This window comes from Zingiber officinale, chromosome 5A, assembly GCF_018446385.1.
Source record: "Zingiber officinale cultivar Zhangliang chromosome 5A, Zo_v1.1, whole genome shotgun sequence".
NCBI lineage: Eukaryota > Viridiplantae > Streptophyta > Magnoliopsida > Zingiberales > Zingiberaceae > Zingiber > Zingiber officinale.
Window position 1 is genome coordinate 9977188 of NC_055994.1, and position 22813 is coordinate 10000000.

At 34.2% G+C, this 22813-nt stretch overlaps 2 protein-coding genes across 3 annotated transcripts; both read right to left on the reverse strand.

Annotated features, from left to right (window-relative positions):
- Positions 1-207: 207 nt before the first annotated feature.
- Positions 208-10524, reverse strand: LOC121980028 (serine/threonine-protein phosphatase PP2A-1 catalytic subunit-like). The gene is made up of 6 exons (XM_042531999.1): positions 10071-10524; positions 9798-9912; positions 5442-5550; positions 5277-5354; positions 3694-3885; positions 208-784 (listed from the first exon to the last, which is right to left on the reverse strand). The coding sequence occupies exons 1-6, from the start codon at positions 10321-10323 to the stop codon at positions 611-613; spliced, it is 921 nt and encodes a 306-aa protein (XP_042387933.1). The 5' UTR covers positions 10324-10524; the 3' UTR covers positions 208-610.
- Positions 10525-12305: 1781 nt separating this feature from the next.
- LOC121980031 (vesicle transport v-SNARE 11-like) lies at positions 12306-21321 on the reverse strand. 2 transcript variants are annotated; one of them, XM_042532003.1, is made up of 6 exons: positions 21162-21321; positions 20738-20859; positions 20586-20644; positions 20318-20506; positions 16793-16963; positions 12306-12698 (listed from the first exon to the last, which is right to left on the reverse strand). In XM_042532003.1, exons 2-6 carry the CDS (start codon positions 20829-20831, stop codon positions 12546-12548), a joined length of 666 nt encoding a protein of 221 aa, XP_042387937.1. In that variant the 5' UTR covers positions 20832-20859; positions 21162-21321; the 3' UTR covers positions 12306-12545. The 2 variants fall into 2 exon arrangements, with proteins under 2 accessions (XP_042387937.1, XP_042387938.1); XM_042532004.1 differs by having other exon boundaries at positions 20738-20865; positions 21162-21315.
- Between the last annotated feature and the right edge of the window lie 1492 nt (positions 21322-22813).

Consider the following 22813-nt stretch of genomic DNA (forward strand, 5'->3'; position numbering starts at 1 on the left):
GGTCCCTCACGACTACCCCATGCCATTGAAAGAGAGCTCAATAGGAATCAAAATTGACAAGTGCATGAGCGAGGATCCATAGAGATAATTCACACTTAACAATCATAACTTTAGACTAATCATCTACTGATAGATCAATAGGGTTAGGATTTGCATGTTCTAAGTTGTAACCCAGGAAAAGCCCAGACTCAATTAAGCACAAGGGAGTGTCTCAAACATGTCGTCACTTAAATTTAGCCGCTTACAGCGATTAGTATTCTTTGCAAAGAAATATAGTTGTATTATACGATACGCCAAACCAACAAAGAGCAAAGATAAATCAAATATAATCAAACATATGCAAGCAATGAGAGATTGTGCTTTCTGAGACAGAAATGTGTGTATGAACTGAAGAGAATCAGATGCTCCTTGATGCTTCATCACTCCAAATAGAACCAGATGCGCAGTGAAACATCTCGTGAAATTAACAACAGCAGTAGAACCAGCGACTGCCATTGCCCAGAGTCCGAAGAAAAGATGGTGGCCTCCCCGATTACTAAAACTCTTTCTACAACATGTCTACTGGACAAGCTTGTGGAAGATAAAGCAGTGCTGGTGAGAATTATCAACATCACAAGAAGTAGTCTGGAGTTTTCCGAGTAGTTTCAGGCTCAATTTGCCGTGGGGCTGGATCAAACTGAAGGAAATTTTGTTCCATGTTCTCCCCGATCTCCATTATAGCTGCTGTATTACCACAGCGGTAACAGTAGTTCGGTGCACTAAATACTGTGACAACATTATTACCCTGCATCAAAACCAAATTAAAAACAAAAGAATAGTAAGCCTAATGAAACTTTGGAACTGAGATAATGTGGTAGGAGAACAATTATGTTCAACTGGACATTTAACGATGACATAACCTCTTCCATGGCAATGTGGACTTAGACAACTTGTGCTCCTGTTAGATCTAGTTTTTCTGTTTTTTTTTTTTCAATATTCAGTGTTCTATTGTTTTTATTTCTTTAAGGACATGTAGGTGATCGTTGTGTTTCTAAGAATCTACTAACAGGGGAGTATCTCATAATTACAGTTGCTAGCCAAACAATATCATAAAACTAACTACTTGTATCAGAGCTATGCTATGCCTTAGCATGGCCTATGTCCTCTTTCAAGTACATTCAAACTCGAATCTAATGAACTGTACATCATATGTCCACAGTCAAGGTTGTATATAGGTTAATTAGTATTTACAAACAAGGGGAGTTCCTATCATACTACCAGAATCAGAACACAAACACATCCAACATTTGCTTATAACTTTCATACAAGATGGCAGCAAAGAACAGCTTCTATAATCTTTTGGGTGCTTCAGTGGTGGAGCCCAGTAGCTTCTATGAAACAACAAAATGACTTGGCTACAGCACTGGGTTTCGACATGGGAGCAATAAGAAAAATAGAATATGCAGACTGAATTCTATGCACACCCTCTTGTGTTATGTTTTGAAGAATTCAAGTACAAAAGCAACACTCTCCAACCACCATTTCACAAGTTTTCAAAATTTGATCAAATAGATTGAAAATTTTCATTTGCATAACCTTTGATATGTACACTTCCCAATCTTAACGGTGATCCCAAGTAAGGTTTTCTTCATCCCAAGTAACGAGGAAAGAGGAAAACCAAAAACGATTTGTTAGCAATAATAAAACAAGATAAAATTTATTTAAATATAGATGATGATCCAGTAGGAGATAGAGCTCAATGGCGTAAAAAGATCTATATAGTCAATCCCACCTAGTGGGATAAGGCTTGGTTGTTGTTGTTGTTTTATCATTTCATTAATTACTGAAATAATTGAATCAGTTCTTTCCATATAATTGAGATTTGACTCAGCTTTCCTTATGAATGATTTCCAACTCAATCATTTCTGTCCAAGCCAAGTTTGTCTTTGATGCTTATATTTGTTTCCAAATAAGCAGAGGTACCGTGTGGACATATTTCAAATACTATCCCTTGTTGTGCGAGCAACAAGATAGATATTTCTTTCCAAAAATACATTGTTTGCCATAATTGTAAATTCCAATAACTTAAGATAATAAAAATACCTGGGTATGAGTATCAAACAATAGTATGGATTTAAGTATCTAACTTGGTTAACAGGAATGTCCAAGTGTCCATGCCGACATGTTCATCTCCATCATGGTTACATGGCTTAGCTGAAGAGTCAAAGAATCAAATCCTATTGGCAATAGGGACATAGTGCTACTACGAGGGTAACAAACTATTTGTAGATGAGAGTGTCGACAGATTAAACTCAGAGCTTGAATCGTGGAGACAAGCTTCAGAAACTAAGAATTGTAAGTTAAAAATGATTAAAAATGGAATATAAAAAATGTATTGTTAATAATACACTAAACCCTTCCCCCGGACCCGCATTGGTAGGGGCTTCGTGCATGGTCGCCCCTTTAATAATACAGAAAAAAACTCAGAGCTAGAGAATAATGAGAATACAATATTCTTGCCAACTACAGTAATATTTTTTAATCCAAACAATGTTCTTCCATAAACAAGGATTTTATCCCATATTTGTCCCAAGCATGGCAAGTTTTGTTAATTCCAAAAATTCCAATTTTAATCTATTTTAGTGTCCACTTAAGCGCCTAGAAGTAAATCCAATTAGGAAATCTTGAATTTAAATTTCTGAGTGATGTGGAAGCCTTGTTTTGATCGCTAAGTGATTTTTCATGATTATTTACAAGGTTGCAAGTATTTAGAAATATTTGATTCCACAATTTGGAATTAGATAAATAATATTCATCCAAAAAACAATCAAGCTGAGTCACATAAGTTCCTCTCCTGAGAAGCGCAAGCAAACAATTAAAGCAAGTTTTATTAGTTTCTTAAAGGAATAAACACATTTTGTTGATTGCAAAAGCTAATAAACTGCCTCTATTATATACTTCTTTCTCTTGCAACATTTTTGTTGTTTTTTCATTTGTAGAAATTATTATTTTTATGTCATATGCTTCTGTAGCCAACTCAGTTATCTTCAGAAATAAGAATTTATCACTCTTTACTATTTACTGAATGAACTATTTCTATCGTGTGATATGTTTCTATGGAAAGTTCTGTCATTGCTATGTCAATTGTTCCAGAACTAAGAAAAACATTTGTCACAATTTACAGAAGCTGATTGTTTCTGTAAATATCATATGCTTATGAAAATTACTTTTCCAACTTGCTTTGTTATCAGCAAAACCAACATGTAATAATATATCCATGAAAATAACCTGCACAAGGCTTTTCAGTTAATTGATCAACATGTGTCTAAAAAATTGATAGAATATCCTATGAATTATTATATCCATAATTTCTGAAGGTTTTGGCAAATCTTACCATTTTCCAATCTATGCTAAAAAAATGATGATCATGATTCTTAATTCCAGAATCAATCATCACCCACCCAGAATGCAAGTAGATAGAGATCCGTAGTAACTTGGTTGATTATTGATCGAGAAACAAATAATAAATGTGTTGCCATCCAGAAAACCAGATTCCATAATTTTGAAGTTATCTAATTATTTTATATGGTAAGTCTATAAGTTTCAATTTCCTGATAGGTAGCTAACTTTCCTAGAAGTCATCACTAAGTTTGCCATTGATGTACTAAGTACTGTTCCCTCTAAAACACAGGCAAGACAAGAATTTTTACTCACCTGGCACCAATTATAGCCTTCCATGACAAGTTGGTGGGCTCTGGCCACCATTGTGAGTCCATTTGTATTGTTAAATTGTTGGGCAATGTCCTGCCCAAATGTGTATCCTGCTCCCCTTGGTGATATGCCCCAGCCACATCTATCATCTGGATCAGACCAGAGAAGATCACACATAGGACCTTCATGTGGAACCTATAGAGCAGACAAAAGGTACCATATGTAAACAAATTTAATGATTACACAGTAACAATGCTATTCGTGAAATCATCGAAAGAAAAAAAAATGAGAATTATGGACCATAACGAGTTTTTATAGCAATATTCTCGCTGATTTTCAATGAATATGGAAACAAAAAAAAAATCAAAATGTAAAAAAATTTCAAAAACATGAACAATTCTGACCACTGAAAAAAAAATACAAGACCAAGACTCCTACTGCAGAGCAAGGACAAGAATCACATCCCACATTTGGAAGTAAATGAATAAAATGCATCATTCTCAAGTTTTTTTAATAGCTTTTCTTATCTCATTCATTGAACAAACTAATTTTGCTCCTTTCATACTTAAATTTTTGGGACATGGATACTGATACAGATATTGAAAATCATGATTAATAAAGCATCTTTGCTAATGTGTTTTTACTAATCTAATAATACCAGAATAAGTGCTTTACAATAGACGAGTATTAGTTCTTGTACCATCAAAGCAAGATTGGCCTCATATTTTCCATTATTGAAATGGTTAATATCAAATTGCCAAGGACAACTGACATTGGAACGAACCTGGTTACACTATGGATACTACTAGGTCTGAAAGCTTTGATGTGATTGATTATCATATGATGTATAAGCAGAAAGACCATGAGTTGATGAACTTTGAAAAGTTTTAGATGAGCTTTTATAACTTAGAAGGTTATTAATTATGTAGAGTAAGATTTATATATGTAGTTGCATACTTATATTGTATCGTTATACTATATAATTATATAGTTATTGTGAGATCCAAGTCCTTAGTGAACCCAAATTGCATATTTTGAGAAATTATTTGAAATGGACCTTAATTAGCTATAATTTGGGTTTATAATGCATAAAATGGTTGCATATAGTTTATATGTGTCTCACTTTATATGGGCTGACATCAAGCAATGTATTGTCTGATAGGAGCAATACCTGAGGTCATGTCAGCCGGTTGTGTTTTCAGCATATGGACAGAATGCTTTCCCCTCATGTTGATCAAAATAGGTTGGAATGTTAAACTATGGTATTTCTGGTATGAATATATAGAAGAATCCTCAAATAAATGCAATGGGAATGACAATTGATAAGAATACTACAAAAAATATAGCTTAGCATAGAATTCAATAGAGGATAAGAGCCATGAAACTGACCCCAAATAGGATAGACTTATAAAGCTTGATGTAAATGACAACGACAATGATGACTATACACTACAGATTGTGGAGATGCTATTCGAATTTAGCCTCTGTCTACAAACCAAGCCAAACTTTTGGCAGAGATTGTAATTTCCTTTGACAGCAGTCATAGAATGGACAAGCCATACTGTTAATGGCCAATGTATGCTTACCTCCTGAATGCGATTGAGAACGCGGATATTATCTAATGTGTCCAGGGATGGGGAGAGACCACCATGCAAACAGAATATCTAAAACAGAAAACAACTTATCATAAACTGAACATCAATAAGTTGGAGCAAAAAAGGATTTAGAGCATACTAGAGAAGGAACCAAACCTGATTCTCTATAAGAGCTGTAAGGGGTAAGTAATCAAATAGATCAGTAAAGTACTTCCACACATTTGCATTTCCATACTTTCTTAAGCATTCATCATAAAATCCATACCTGAAACCAAAGCTGATAGTCATAATGAAAATCATTTGTAGTAGCTGCATGGATGCTACAAACTCAAATAACAAGAAGCCAGGTTTCCCAACTATTTTGGAGTTGGTTTAATGGATTAATCCTGTCATTATGCTAAAAATAGAGATATTCTTAAATTAAGTTCTAGAAAAATTACATTCACTATAGATCCAAATGTTTATTAAACATAGTCAGAGTTTAACCTAGTTGGACTTGGATAGTGTTTTGTATGTATTCATTGCATTAGAGAAGAAATGAGAAGATATTATTGAAATTAAACTAAACAAAGAATAGCGACTCTAGAAGACAAAGGATAAGATAAAGAGTGAAGCTAAGATAAGATAAGAATGTTGAGGATAAAGGATGAGATTAAGGTATAAAATTGTAGTTAATGAGGTAGTGTGTCAAGGATAAGGAATAAGATGGAGATAGAGACTAGCATTGGATGGGATAAAGGGCGTTGAGGATAAAGGATAAGCTTGAGATAAAAAGTGAAGTTAGTTGAGATAAAAGTGAAGTTAATCTAGACAAAAGAGAAAATCTCGTTGAGATAAAGTGTAAAGAGATTTTTTTCAGAGAGGCTTGGTTTTGTTAGTATTAAGTAATATGAGATTATGGCCTTAAAGTTATGGGAAATAGACCATCATCTTATCTGTTTAACAAAAATTTATCACTTTTATATGATCTTATCAGCAAACAGCCAGACGATATACATAGGAGACTGGGTTTATCTGGAGAAAATTTCAGGTGATTAAGGTACTATGAACAAAGGAATACCATTTTCAACCTCAAATCATTTCTGACATTGGTTCATACAGGTGAAAGATTATCATCTTTGCAGTTCCCAAAATCGGCATTCAATTAGTCATCTCAACTGAATGTAGTCAACCTTTATTTTATTCTCCGAGACAAACCTTACCACAGCACAGTATGTACATATCAATCAACAAAGTAGAATGACTTATGTATAGTGTATATGTCATAGCAGTAAAACCGTTTTTCTGAATCTAAAACAATTGGATCATGTCATCAAATAAAAAAGTGGATCACAAGGTTCAGTTGCACCAAAGTTATGTAACATGCTTAGCAGAAAATGGATGTATAAAAGTACTACAAACCAACAACCATATTACGTGAAACTGAATCAACCATAAGCCTGTCATGGTCCTAATAATCAGTGTGAGCAAAAATCCTGCTGTAATGAATCATTTAGCCGATAGTAATAGTAATCTCATGTTTGCGAAATAGTTATAACTCAGAATATGTTAAAATTGGATAATGTATACACTCTTATACCAAACCATAAATGAAGTTCAGAAAACATAATCAGTGTAAAACAATCAACTCAGAATGGATCTGCTTAATGTAATGCTATGAGAACAGATAATTTGCTTCTTTGATAGAAGTAAACACTATCAATTCTTCCAAACAATCAGACATTATGGCAAACATCAAGATCACAAGCTGTTAACTACATAAATTTGGAAAGGAACTGCACTTTGAGTCATGTACGTGAGCCAGACAAACCTTGAATTAACTACAACAATCAGAGCAAACATTTTACATATTAAAATAATTAAAAGAAATTTATCACTATTTCTAACATTAAAGCTAGCATCTCCTTGAGCCTAAAATCCTTGAATTTACTATTGTCTAAACTGATGCAGAGGCAAATAAATGAGGCCACCAAAACCCTGTCATATACCTTAACAAATCATGAAACCTATACTAAAAATATCCAATCTGTTTAGAAAACCAGTCAAAGTCAAAATAGCTAACTTAAGAAAACACTACCTATACCATATGTTCCTAAAAACATGATTTTGGCAAAAATTAAAGACGACGTGGGCAAGTTTTGTTAACATGAACTTTTATTTATTTTCTACTTATATCATTCAGCATGTGAGTGCAAATATTTTACATATTTAGATAGTTAATGATTTACGTATTAAAATAATTAAAGAAATTTGACAATTATAGCTAGAAAACTTTACAAGGATAGAAGTATGCTTTACAAAATTATATATGACGAAAATAAAAAAACAGTAACAGGGAGGACCAATGAACTGATTAAAAATTCTTATGTTCATGCTTTGCTGTCAACGTTGGTACTTGCCCTCGCATGTATGTTTATGCATCAGAAACATCTATGCCAAAATTTGGGATCAGGCGACTTCATTTGCATATACAGCTACAGATGCAAGATCAATTAGGAAAAAAAAATGTATAGATAATAGTAAAAAAAACAAATTCCTATGAGAAATGTCAAAATTCCAACAGACCAACCATTTTTTTCATTTAACTCAAGTTAAGGGGGAAAAAATCTTCTATGTCAATAACTCAGCAATACAAACAAGTCATTTGACTTGAGTGAAAATCCAATCCAATAAAAAGGATAAGGTCATGATAAAGAGATTTCTTTATCTATGATCAAATCAATTATATTTGTTCAAATATGAATAGATTGGCGATAAAACGAATAAAATAACTAGTAAATCAAATAAAGATTTGTGTTGGATTAACACACAAAAAAAACAGAAATTTTGATAAATAAGGAAGAGATAGACAGGCTTATTCAATCAATAAAGGACAAACAAGATTAATCTCTTGTTTGTTGCAGGTTCCTATAACAATAAAATGTAAATTTTAGTATGGATATAACACAAAAAGGACAAAATATAGATAATAAAATTGTAGGTAAATAATTGGCAATGTTCCACTAATAAATCCATTATTCTTCATATCTTTCTTGTACACGTGATAAGCAATGGTAACTGCTACTTTGAGATAATTACCAAGGTATACAGTATCCTTAATTCTAGGGTTTCAATGCCTGAGAATGAGATGTTCCATTACCGACCAACATAGCATGTGTTGGTTGGTACAAGGTGACTGGTTGGCACCAATCAAAAGGAAGGGAATGAAGTGGAAGATGCAAACAAGGAAGAAGGGAGAGAACTGAAAAAGAAGAGGAAGGAGACTTATTATTGTTCCATTGGTGCCTAAGAGGAAGAAGGAGAAGAATTCGGCCTTCTCTCTTGAATTGTCTCAGTGGTGCTATTGTTCTGAAGAGGAAGAAAAGGAGCTCCAGAGATGACATCTCAGTGGTTCCACTATCTATAGCTGTCTCAATTAGGTAACATTTCAGAACAATTCCAAACATTATAAAGTATAAACCATGGTAATAACTTGGCACTTGGTTAACCCTCCTTTACAGTGTCTAAAAGTTTCATTTATATCCAATAATTATTATATTGTCACTCTCTTTTATCGATTGTTTTTTAAATATAACATCAAGCTGTTCATGTGACCACATATGCAGCAAGGAACCACAGTGTTCATTTATAGCTGCACAAAGATTATAAAATTCAATTGAACTCTATTTTGTTAAATTCTAAGTAATGTTCAAGTTGACATAAGATTTGACTAAATAAGTTTCTCTAAATAGACAAACTGGAAATATAATCAATGCATTGATTAGGTCAAAGTGCAAACTTTTATTTATTTGGAATGCATTCATTGGATAACATGCATTATTAAGGTTATGTGATTTGGTAATATCAATTGCTTAAATTCATTAAAAAAATCATGCAGAAATATAGCTAAGATAACTAATTTAATTATAAAATGAAAAATGTTTAGTTTGGTTAGATTGATTGATTGTGTTTAATTTGATATAAACGTTGTAATTGCAAATTCATTTTTATTTCACATACGAAGTTATACATTATTCTCTACATAATTCACGTTAGTTTTTACCAAAAAAAATATAGAGAGAGAGCGCATATGCATTGCAATGTGTTTGCCAGTGGCCTGAGCATATTTTGCATGCATATGCATTAAACATTGCTTTCATCCTTAAAAAATTTAAATCAACATGAATTAACAAGATGCAAGATGTTCAAGATAGAATTATATTATTGTATACCTTTCTGGTATTAGTGAATCAAGTTCCTTGGTGGAAGAACCTATGGAAAATTCTGGGCGAGCATCACATAAGACGCACCAAATCATGAGAAACAAGTAAATAATCAAATAAATGTGATCTTGATGCTATCTTCAAGTTGCAGAACTTGAAGATGGCATCAAGATCATATTTAACTAAAATAATGGATTACTTTTCTGGTCAACAAACAAATGTCATACATTTAAGATAGACTATGCAAACTAAAATATAATGAACTTAAAATATCAGTAGAGACAGATGAACTTTCAAGACAGATACTTACACTTGTGTTATTTGCCTGCTCTCATGATTTCCTCTAAGAATCGTGATCCTATCTCTGTAACGAACTTTCAAGGCAACTAAAAGTGAGACAGTTTCCACGGAGTAGTAACCACGATCTGCAACAAAATTTATAGGAAACAGGAAATACCAAAGATGAAAGTTTAAAACAGTTTCGAACTGATCCATAAAGTCTGTCATCAATAATTCAATAACAAGGAAGGACAAAAATGCCTCTTTTTCCAAGTAGACGGTCTCCGGTCCAAACAAAACTGACCTACATAGTCCCCCATGAATAGGTAATTCGTATCGGGTGCCTCGCCACCAATTCGGAACAGCTCGATGAGATCGTAAAACTGCCCGTGGATGTCCCCACATACTGTGACGGGGCACTTCACCGACTGCACATTCCACTCCTCCACGAGGACCGCCCGGGCCTGCTCGCAGAGAGCCTTCACCTCCGCCTCCGGCAAGAACTTGCATTGCCTCAGATGCTCGATCTGACGGTCAAGATCCGCGTAGGACGGCATCGCAGTTGGCGAAAAAGCCCTCTTCGCGCCACTCCGATCCGCAAACGGTGATCGATCAGACGGAGAGAATCGAAGTAAGGGCGGGAGAGGAGTCAACTAGGCGGATCGAAGCATCAAAGTTGGAGATCGAGGACTCGCGACGAAGGGTAGGGTTAGGGTCGGAAAGAGAGAGACGACTGGGAAGCCGAGTTGATCTGGTCGCATGTCAACGGATCGTGGATGAGTAGCCGGGCTGTCCCTCCGATTCGGCCCGCTTTTATGCCATGCCCCATCAGACTGAGCCCGGCCCGGTTTAAACTTGTAGTCAAATCCACCACGCAATATTAAAGGGTAAACAAAATACTAAAATTTTTATTATCTTTTTTTTTCCTCTCTTTTATTATTTTTATTATTTTTTCTCTATATATTATATTTATTTTTCATTATCTAATATATTTTTTAATATTTTCTCTCTTCAAATTAAATAATATTTTAATATTAAAAAAAATACTATTGATAAAATCGAAATTTAAGAAATAGATAAGATAACTAATATAAGTATTTTTTTTTATATAAAATATAAAATTTAAGATAAATTTTATTTAGAAAAGCTGATGTGAATATTCTTATAACGTATAAAAGCTATCCAATAATTATTAGAATGCGGTTAAAATGAGTTTAAAATATAAGGTTTTAGTAATTAGGTAATAACTTTGTGAAGTTTAAATAAATTATCAAGGCAAGCAAGCAAACTAATGCCTCTAAATGATATAACTGGGAAGACAATGGAGCAAATAGCCAGGGACTCAGCAACTGCTCTAGGTTATTGTGAAAGGTTTGCGAGTATTCCATTTTGGTTATATCTCAGCATAAAAACTGTTCTTTTTGTTTGCGGAGGAATGACTTGTTGGAAAATCACTACCCAGAAGTAGAGACTGATGATTCTCAGAATGAATCACTTGAGGATGTTGCTCCAATGACCATGGATAAGATCGAAGCCCTGTCAGTTGAGGGGCTAAGAATACAATCAGGCATCAAACATTAATTCCCAATCTATTGGAGATTTTTCAGCTTTGGAAGGAAGAAGATCTTGTAGCAAGGTCATCCCTCAGTTTAAAATCACAGAGGTGCATGTTGCCTGTCTAAAAGTTGAGCCTGAAGTGGCCAAGAAAAATCTATGGGTTACTCCCAAGCAACAGCAATCTGGTTCCAGGTGGTTGCTTGCTTCTGGCATGGGCAAGAACAATAAGCATCCATTTATGAAGTCAAAGACAAGTTGCAAAACCATCATTGCAGCAAGGAGATGCTCTCTGTTGTTCATGGCGTTGGCAGTAGATGGCAAGATGCAGCTTCTCTAAATCCTCGTCGAAGGAACCCTAATATAGTTTTACCTAGTTAAACTATCCAGCTGTGTTGAAGCATACTGATAATGTGTTGCAACAGAAGACAAGCCAATCGCACAGATGACTCAGTTGAGCTGTTTTTTTCCTAAATGGTGGAACCACCTTCAATTTCTTCAATCAAATCTTCCCGCTCACTGAATGCAAATTAATGAAAAGAACTTTGAACAATAGAGCGCATTGGTAACCGACATTTTAGCCAAGTGTTAGAGGTCCTAAGCTCATCAATGATTGCCGATATTTTTGTTCATTTGTTTGAAAGGTAGCCTCACTGCAACAATAAAATTCTCACTGTGTGCCCATCTAGTGGTCACGGATTCGATTGTCGAAAGCAGTTTTAAACTCACCAATTAATTAGATTGTAATGGTCAATGAACTAGCTAGTTTCACCTTTTTTTTTCATAAACAATGATAATGGAAATCAATCAAGTTTATTCAGCTACTAAAATTTCATTAAATATTAAATGCAGTTTTTCATTAAACTTTGTAGAATTAACTGTTCCTTTTGCAACCAATTCACAATCCCACGAGAACCAAAATAACTTTATTTTTATAATAAAATATAGAAATACCCATTTAGTGAAAGCAATTTGCAAGGTGCAATAATTCGAACAAGAACCCTTTTATTTTATTGGCAAATTTGCCACATCTACATCGCACACGCCTCTTATTTAAATTGAGACTATAACAGGACAAAGCATGTACTAGTTCAAGCAAAACAGTAGAGAATCAAGTAATGATAAAGATCACAAACATTAGATCCGTACCAGACGACACACTACCAATTCTCACATAAGTTTGGCAAGTGCACTGACGAAAAAGGATGAGCTAGATACCTGGGATTCAATGAACAAGCTTAAAATACAATATTATCAGAATGGCGAAGACCAAAGCTGCAATGATTCCGCCGATTATCCACTTGTTCCTGTCCATCCTCCTAGACATGGACGTGAGGATTTTTCTGCTCTTCCCGATGTTATCGTCGACGCCATGTAGCTATACAATCAAAGCCAAATGTGATTGGTGAAAAAGTTTGCCCATTTCCATATAAAGCTTCCGCCCAAATCAAGCGGAAGCTTTGCTCTTGACAATATTGACTGGAAATTTTGACCAATTGTAGATCCAAAATTTTCTTAATAAATCTACATAATTAAAATTTTATTTTATAGACAATAAATTTTAAATAAAACTTTCTGTATCTCCTTCCTTCTGTCCAAGGATGATAAACTATGGAAAGCTTTCCCTATCCATTTCCACCAAACCTTTGTTACTAGCTAATTCCCTTCCCTGTAAAAAACTAATCCTTAGTTTTCTCAGCTACATCCCCATTTTCACTTCATTGAGTCTCGTGAGTATTGGAGACTAACACAGTGAATAATTTTTAGTTCGGTGATTCTAATGATAGTTTTCTATCAGTTGAGTACTTCTTGTCATGTGCCAATACAAGGTAATGAACCTAGCCTCTACTGCAGTTCAGCATAAAGTGTACATAGACTTAAGATCAAGTCACGTCTGATTATTCTCACGTCAGTTTGTGCTAGAAGGTTCATGTAAATCCACCAAAATGAACAAAGGTTTTTAAAAGGCATGTATAGAGGTGAAACAAGTGAAATTGGGAACCTAATTCTGTGAAGTAAAACAATAAGTGGTCATTATATTTAGCAATCGATACAGTATATAAAGTGAATAACTGATCAATTGACTGTACAGAAGAGAGGGGAGGCAATAAAATATATAACTAAATATATATTACAAAGCAATACTTGTGACTACATGATGAACAATTAACAAAATAAAAAATAAAAAATCTCTCTACAAGATTATCAATCAATTAAATATACTTGCAAAATATAATAATATTTATGTGAAGTGTTCAATTAAATAAAATTATATATATTCTCCATTTTCTTGATAAATTCAGTCATATTTCCCTAATGTTCTTTTGTTATTGCTTATTTTTTTAAAAAAAATATTTAGCTCATTCTAATTAAGCCAATCATACATGACAAATAAGATTGGTGCTTGATTTTTAAGATTGGCTGATACTAATACCAATTATAATTTCGCAAACTATGTGCAGAACTAGATGTCAGAAAGCTCTAGTAGTACTCTAGTAATGACTTGCTCGTGTTCCACTAGGTTTATATAAGGGGGTCTACTCATTCTGCACATTGTTAGTGATTTCAGAAAGGGTATCTAGTTGCAGTAGTAATTTTTTTAACAGAAAAAAATCATAATTTTACTCCCCTGGCCTAGTAAGTAGTGGTTCAGCATGAACTGAAGAATTTCATAATTTGTGTCCTAAGTCTAATTGAGGCAGTAATCTCAAAAATGAAATGGCTGCTAAACATGAAAATGAATAGGCTTAGACAAAGATGTTGGCTGAAATGCAGCATCAACTTGCAAGGATATGTTCAATATGTTAGTCAGATTTTTTTTACCGTTTCTTTTTTGATGAAAATGAATGCATCAACTTTTCATATCCAATAATCCACAAGTCTCATAAGTGCAACAGAATTTTTGTTATCAGAACTTTGAATCTGATAAAAACTACTGAAGACAATGTATGTAATATGAATATAATGATGCATAAACAACATAATGGATTTTGCCCCTTTTGCAATAAAATAAATCTTGAGCAGAGCTAACTCAGATTTTGATTTATAAGTAAATTCCTTGTCTGTTTAAAATTGCATTATGTAAATGAGCACACATAAAAAAAAAAATCATACTTGTAATTGGGCCAGATCAAAAATAACCAACTCACTTAAACCCAACTCTCAAGAAAAAAGGAGACAATTAACTGGGTGAAAAATGAATCATGCCAGATTGGGATAGGTTGTACGAACACCCATGATGTATAGTATCTTTGTTTAGCAATTCTAAATGTATAAAAGTCAATTCCAGTCCTAGACTAAGCACATTATCTATTTAATATGGATCTTGAAAAAGTATAACATTCTAAATGCTAAAAGAACCAATGCACCCATCTGATGCATGAAAATTATTTTAGTATTTAGAAGATATTATTATATTTCTGATAATTTGTTGCTCAAAATTTTTTGTTCAATCAAGTTTATAATTGTTATAAGCGTAAACAAGTGGAAATCGATTACAAGATCGAAATTTTGATCTCAGAAAACTTTGAAATGTACCAAAGGATGCTGAGTGTCAATACCATATGATACCATAACTATTGTTGTGACCAGAGACCAAAACTCAGGTACAGAATGATGTACATTGATTAATTGTGTTCATAAAATGCATAAATATGCATAACAAGACATATTGTAATCTCCTATAAAACAAAGTGCATATAAAGGCCAAAACGTAACAAACACAACATGATTGGATTGTTAATTAATTTGATTCCAACTCCTATACATTAAGCGCTGAATAGAGGTAAGTTTGCATGTAATCTGACATAACATTAGAAACCTTCAAGGCATATCCATATGCAGGGTCAGTTATAAACATATTTGAAATCATGGTTTAAAATTTTATTTGCCACTGGGCGAAATTTACCATTCCGCCAGCCGCCAAGGCGCCAAAATCTCTATCAACACCGGCATCTCTTGCCGTCGTGGTCCCACTGTGACCTTTGTGACTCCGCGGTCATGTGGTGAATTCTGCGGGGTTACAGAGGCCGCCAGGAGCCCACAGCGGCCGTAACGATCTCATTGCTATGATGACCACAAAGCAACCTCTGCAGGTCATTGCAGCCGCCGCGAGCCATGATAGGATGCTCACGCCCGCAGGCGCGCAATCGAGACATCTAAGTATTAACTTAGGTTAATATTAAAACTAAAGGGTAATAATTTCAATCAACTCTCATCTATAAATATATAATTTAAAGAAGCTTAATCAAATCCTAATAAAACTATCCCATTAATTTAATATATGTATATATATTTTTTTAATTTCAAAATATATAACAAATTATTTATTTATTTATCATATAAAACAGTTGTGATCTCATATTTTTTTAAAAAAAATTGTATTTAAAATTTTAATATTTAAATTAAATTTTTTATTTTAATCAATATATTTATATTTAAAAAATAACGAAAACATATCGGCACAACATGACCAAAACCATATCGTTCCAATTTGGGATCGAAACCTCGGCACGGTTCGAGATTTTAAGCCATGTTACAAATAATGGTTCAATGCAGAACCATATGCTGGAATCTTACGTAGCAATGTACATGGCCAACATAAGAAGTGGCATTTGCAAAAAAAACATATTCTGTGGCACATGCATTATAATGCCAATAATTATTAAAACATTCCAATTAATTGTATTGATAAAATTGTATAAATATGAGTGAAAAAATACATGTTGCATATAGTAAATGACATAAAACAAAATGTGTATAATACAAGTGAGTAGGGGACAGAATTCTTCTAAAATCAATAGCAAGCTCACAACACGATAGGACTCTACTTTGATTCTAATTCGTCTTTACTATATATACAGCCTATATATTAGCCACTGAATAAGGGCCAGTTTTGGATGTAGTGCAACAGCATACTAGAAAACTTCAAAGCATATGCACATGCAGAGCCATAAAACATAATTGAAACAATATGTACAATGCAAGACAATATGCTGGAAGCTTTAATAGTACTACAAATGCTTATTCATTTCACCAATTGATAGGGTTTAGAAAGGGTAACATTAGGTTCTAAAAGCAGGATTTCTGTCAATAATAAATTCTTTGTATTTTGAATGAATAGTAGTTCAGCATGCATTGAAGAATTCCAAATCGAGCCAAAAGCTAATTGCAATTATCTAATAGGACATAGTTGTTTTTTACAAAAAAAAAAAAAAATAAGCATACTTAAATGGAGATGGTAGCTGAGAAGCACAATGAATTTGATCTGAAAAATTAAATATAATTTTGCAAGAATAACTTCAGGTAATATATATATTCAAGGATGTAGTAATGATTCATTTTGAATGAATTTACGATGTTGGCAGCAATAGGCATTAAATTTGTTGAATAGCCTGACTATCGGTGGCTAATTATTACATAAAAAGACAAACAAAGTTAACATCAGGAAAGACAATTATTATAGAATCATACCGTGCCATGTGCATGTAAGAGAGACTGTCGCTGTTGATGTAAGTCTTGAAGAATTGAAACACCAAGCTCTTCTGTCTCCAACATTGTCCTTCTACTCTCCTTTACTCTATCAGTAGAATGATTGAGTCTCTCTGTTGACACCAATAGCCTTCCCCTTTGATCAGCAGAAGCCTGTAGTGTAACAGAAAAGAAGGCAGAGGTATAAACATCCATATATTGTTGCAGTCCAACAACCCATAAGCATAGCAATCCATTGAAAAAAATATACTAGTACACATGTTTGTCAATCTACAATCTAGGACATAAAACTATGTTTCATGCAGAAATCCTACTCTGATATGTATTTAAGTGATTTAAATATAGTAAGGATTTTCAAAATTCCCAAGAATCAGTGCAACTTTTTGTAAAAATAATAAATATATCATGTATGCATGTAAGAGTCAGAAAATTTTGTGATATCAAACCTGCACATAGCTGTCAAATTCAATTTAACACACTCCAACAAATTATGTTTCACGTTCACATTTTCCTTATATATTGACTGCCATAGATCAGTGCTTCTAACAAAAAAAATCTGTTTCTATTTCAATGTTTCTAAACCTACACAATAGCTCAAAAAATATGATCTTGTATACCTCTCCCCTCCTTTTTCCTAATTTCCCTACCCTGCCCCATTGTCCCTAAAAGAATGTCGAACCAGATACAAATCGTCTGAGTTAGAACAAAACTGGCAAGTGTCAGCCCAATTTTGGTCGATATCTCAAATATGTGTCTGAAATATGCCAGAGTGATGAAAAAAAAAAACAGCCATTAATAACTGGTATCTCAATAGAAATCGGTAGAAATGTGTAAGAACAGAAAGAGACTTACCAAAGTTGATCAAAAATTGGTAGGTGTTGAAGAAGAACCTAGTCTTGAGAAGATCTGTGGATTGTCAAAGCTTTCAGAGACTACAATATGGTTTGATTTGGGTGAAAGAGGAAATTCATGGATTTATGATGTAGTTCATCCATGAAAGGAGGAGCATCGTGGCTTATGCTTGAAGAACTTGAAGCATGAAGGTAAGGAATGAATTGAGTGATATTATAATAGTATGTAATGTGGTAAAAATTCCAAGTGTAATATATTATAAAGTTAAAATTTTAAAAAATAATGAGTGTAACATACTATACAAGGTAAGTTTGACATGCTGAATCAAATGCTATTACTATATTAGGTAATACACAATTCCATAACAACTACAAACTAATAGGTAACAAATTATTACTACTGTTGTTACCAATAGACAATAACAAAGGACAATAACTATTATTATTATATAAAGTTTTTACTTAATTAATATTAACATAAAAATATAATACCATTAATAAAAATTATTGAATTATTAGATTAGTCCTACAAACAATTATTAATACTATTATTTCTAATATTGATAATATTAAAATCAGTTATGTTTGAAATAATGGTACTATCCCCAGTATTTAACATTAGGCAATTATAAATGATAACAAGATTAATTGAAATAATTAAATAATATAATATCTAATAATTACAAATAATTTTATCATTACTTACTAATAATGTTCAGTTATATTCTAAATAATGGTATCATCCCAAATATTAACATTAGAATATTGTAAATAACTATTAAATTAATTAACATATTTACTTACTTAATACTAAAATAATAAACTCATTACTTTCAAATTGTTAAAATATCAAACTAATACACATTATTTACTTTACATATACTTTTAAATTTTTACCAATTTAAAAAAAAAATATTATACATTTTGATTCAACCAACACTACCAATCCAATGCGGCCACTACCCAAGTTTTTAGAATGAATATTACCAACAATCACAACCCTGCCTAGTATGCTCACACTTATTTCACCATTAACCCTATTTCCAACCGTGAAAATGTTAATTAGTTTTTTAAAAAAAAAATGAGCCTTATAAAGATAAAGGGCTCATTCTTAGAACATAAAGACATGAAATAATCATGAAAAACCATAAAATATCTTAAGGCCATAGATAATTCCATCTTGGAATAAACCATATTTGCCAAACATGTGAATCAAGTTATTGCTCAGCCCAGAGCACAATTTTCTGGCTGACCACTTGAGATCCAGTGTTCCATTCTTTTTGCAGGCAAGAGAATAACAGTTGGTGGGTGTGAATGCTGCTCGAGGGAAAGAAAGAGTCTTTAGGAGGAGGGGGTGTGGGTGAGGAGGGAAGGAGAGAGGAATAAAGGATAGAGAAGGGGAAGAAGAAGAGAAAAAGGAGCAAATAAAGAAGTGGCCATGAACTGTAAAAATAAAGAGATTAGGTCTTCAAATTTTAATCTTCAAGCATAAGCTACTTCTCATTGCCTAGGTCTTGAAACTATGATCTCATTTTCCTAGCAAGACCCACCTTCTCATTCACTTCTCTTTTTATTTTTATCACCAGTTGACCTAATCTTTTCCCTTCTCTGTATGGTATAATTTATTGGGAATCAAATCCTAATACATATGATACATGAAAATGGCTCCAATATCTGGTAATTAAATATCATTGCAATTGTGATCAATAATTGTCAAAGTTTGATATTAATAGTTTTCTGAAGATTCAACAAGCCTATGTTACAACTTTAGAGAGGCACTCTATTGATTTGTCATGCTAAGTTAATAAGTAGTTCAGACACTTACTAGGTAAATATAATCATTATGTAGCTTTAAAACTTTTCAAATGTAACAGACTGACTTATCTCAGTATAGTATGGATGCCTCATGATATAATACAAGCATTGTTCATGATTATTATATATAATTTAATTGTGCTTGATCAAATTGTTATGTTAATTTCTTGCAGGTTTTCCTTATAGTTTGAGAACAGTTGTTCACATGTTATCTTGTACAGCTTCACATTATATAATAATCAAAAATCAAGAGAAAGGTATATTGTAGAGAGTTGACTGAACATTTTGGAAAGGGATGAGAGGCTTTACAATGACGCAACAGAAAATTAAAATCATATTATGCACTGGAAGCATAGTTGAGAGTGCAAAGCATGCTAAAGTAGAAATAGAAATATATATAATATATATGTTGCATTGCCACATTGGAATAATAAGCTCAGCACTCATCTACTCAATGCAAGCCAATAGACTAAATAAAAAAAGGCTATTGTCTTATTCGATTCATACTCTTCAATGTATGACATAATTAACTCACTGATTTAGAGAGAACATGCAACACCACTCATTTGACATTGGAGTAAACATTGCATACAAAATGTTAAAGGTCAAGCAAACGGTACGTACTAGTCCAAGTATAAAATTGGTATGCATTGGACCAAATTTGAACCTTGTTTCCCACTCCAAAAGTAACAGATCAACAAAAAAAGGTAGTAGAAACTTATTTTCCCCTTTTTCTCTATTTTAGTGTTCTGAATATAACAAGAATCAAGGACAATGATGTATAAATCTTGAGTTTTATGAAGCTGTAAAAGACATTGTAGAAATTAATGATTTTACTTACAGCTAATGTGTCAGCCATCCCTGATTCCAGCAACTCTTCTCTTGCAGCCTGGTTAGGATTAGGATTCGTAATTCTTTTAAGTTCGCTCTTTAAATTGTTAAGGTCGGATTTATATTCCCTAAGCTTGGCTAGCAGTCCTGCTTTTATGCTTGGCTGCAAGCTCCTAGCTTCAAGATCCATCTTCCGAATCTAAATCGACCAAACAATCAAGATTTCAGTACATGATCTCAATGAAAATCAACTAAGGAGAGATGATCAAACAGCATACGAGATTCTCAGCATCATCTATTCCAGATTTAATTTCTGAGGCTTTCTGCTTCTTTATCTCTGCCAATAGGATCGAATACTTAATAAATACCTATTCACGGGGTTGAGGCAACAACAAAAAATATAATAAAAAGACGAGAGAAAGAATTGCACCTCCATCGAGTTGTAAAGCTGACGTGCACTTCCGGGAGAGAGTCGCAGAGATCTCACAGTACTGGCGCTCATAGCCATCGAATACCTCACTCATCGTGATCGCTAGCTACAGATCCCAGAATCTGGAACTTCGTGGAAGCGAAAACCAAATTAGCACATATGTATCAAATGATCTGCCAATTGGAGAACCAATCGATCCCCGAATCCACTAACCCTCGGAAGAGTAAATCTTCGCACAATAACCCCAATTGACGAAGATAAACAAAATAAATGAAATCTGGCAAAACAAGACAACAAAGGCCTATCGCAACAGACACTATTGCGATCGAAAAGTCGACAGGTGGGATCGCAGACGAAAGCATGGCGAAAAAACCGCAATCCTTCATGGGAGTCGAGACAGAGAAAGAGGATCGTTGAAACTTACATCGGAGAGGAGATCGAGACGAGCGCGATGGAATCAAACCCCGACAACGAAATCTATAGGCCGCAGAAAAAGGGGGCAAAGTAGTCGCGGGTTGAATGGCTTCGATTGCTCTCGTATAATCTCTAGAATGAACCTCAATACTTTACACATCGAGTTTTTTATTCTTTAGAAAATATGCCAAAAATCTCATTTCATAATTAATTAACGGATTTAATCCTTGAATACATCACTAAGAAATTTAATGCGTACAATTTATCCCGTAAAATACTTTATACGGGACCCATGTCACTGTCTTGGCGCCATGTCAAATGCTGGTGTCAAAAGTCAGCATGCACCCTTGTGTTTGGCCCATGATTATGTTTCATGGGCTTGAGCCGAATGGATCCCTTTGCTACATCATTCTTCATGCTGCATTGCATGCACCCGCTGCATGCCATGGCTCACGAATTCTGCAAGCCACACTTGGCAAAATGCTCTGATTCCACGTGTCCGCTCTTCGCATCTGTTTGTCACCGTCAAGTCGACCTCTCGCTCAACTTGTGCTTGGATAACGCTCGCGCGCTGCCACAAATCCACCCGCTGCTTGGCATGTCTTGCGCACATGCCCACTATGATGGATCCAAGCAGCAACGAGCCAATCCTTGCGCCCAGCCATGCCATCGATTTAAGGGGCTAACAAACCACCCCCACCAGAAGAAGTCGACGCCCTCGTCGATTGCTTCTGTAAGTATGCTTGAATCTGCTTTTCAAATTGCCATAGAGTAACATCTCTTTCCCATGTAGCCTCTGACTTGGGTTTTCCCTTCCAAAGAACCAAAAATTCTGTTCTTCTATTCTTTTTGCTCATCCCAAATGTTCTATGGTTCAGGATCTCCGCAACATCTTCGCTGAATTGTTTCCTTACAACCGGCGGGGCTCTCTTGGCACAACTTCTTGATGGATCCATGTCATCTGCATGATACTTCTTCAAGAAACTTACATGGAATGTAGGATGTACCTTTAGCCTTTCAGACAAATTCAGCCTGTAAGCCACATTCCCAACATTCTCCACTATTTCGAAGGGTCCGTCATACTTGGCAATTAGCCCTCGATGAGCATTCTTGCTTATTCTCTTCCAAATTTAAGGAGTAAGTTTCAGTAATACCTTGTCCCCAATAGAGAATTCCAATGGTCTTCGTTTCTTGTCAGTATACTTCTTCATCCTTCTAGCCGCTTTTCTTATACTGTGTTGGGCTTCTTCAAACAACTCCTATTTTCCCCTTGCATATCTATAAGTTGCAGGGCACTTTCCTCTAGACTTTTGCTTGGCTATGTCCATAAGAGTTGTTGGCTGTTCACCTAATACTATTTCGAAGGGACTCTTTTCTGTGGCTGAGGACTTGTACAGATTGTAGTAGAATTGTGCACTGTCCAGCAACCCCAACCAATTCTTTTGACTTGTTGTCACATAATACCGCAAGTATTCTTCAAGCACATGGTTGATTCTTTCGGTTTATCCATCTGTCTGCGGATGATTTGCTGTAAAAAATTTTAGATCGATCCCCATCATATTGAACAAGGTCGTCCAAAATCTCCCTGTGAACCGAGTGTCCATGTCACTTACAATGTCATTAGGCAAGCCAAAGAACTTTACCACATGACGATAAAACAGT

Coding starts and splice junctions, on each gene's coding strand:
- LOC121980028 (XM_042531999.1), bottom strand. CDS start 10,323: ATGCCGTCCTACGCGGATCTTGACCGTCAGATCGAGCATCTGAGGCAA. Junction 9,913..10,070: donor ATTCATGGGGGACTATGTAG/GTCAGTTTTGTT, acceptor ATTTTGTTGCAG/ATCGTGGTTACTACTCCGTG. Junction 5,551..9,797: donor AGCAGGCAAATAACACAAGT/GTAAGTATCTGT, acceptor CTTTGGTTTCAG/GTATGGATTTTATGATGAAT.
- LOC121980031 (XM_042532003.1), bottom strand. CDS start 20,831: ATGAGTGAGGTATTCGATGGCTATGAGCGCCAGTACTGTGAGATCTCT. Junction 20,645..20,737: donor AGCTTTACAACTCGATGGAG/GTGCAATTCTTT, acceptor TCCTATTGGCAG/AGATAAAGAAGCAGAAAGCC. Junction 12,699..16,792: donor TCTTACATGCACATGGCACG/GTATGATTCTAT, acceptor TTGATTGTATAG/CTACATGGCGTCGACGATAA.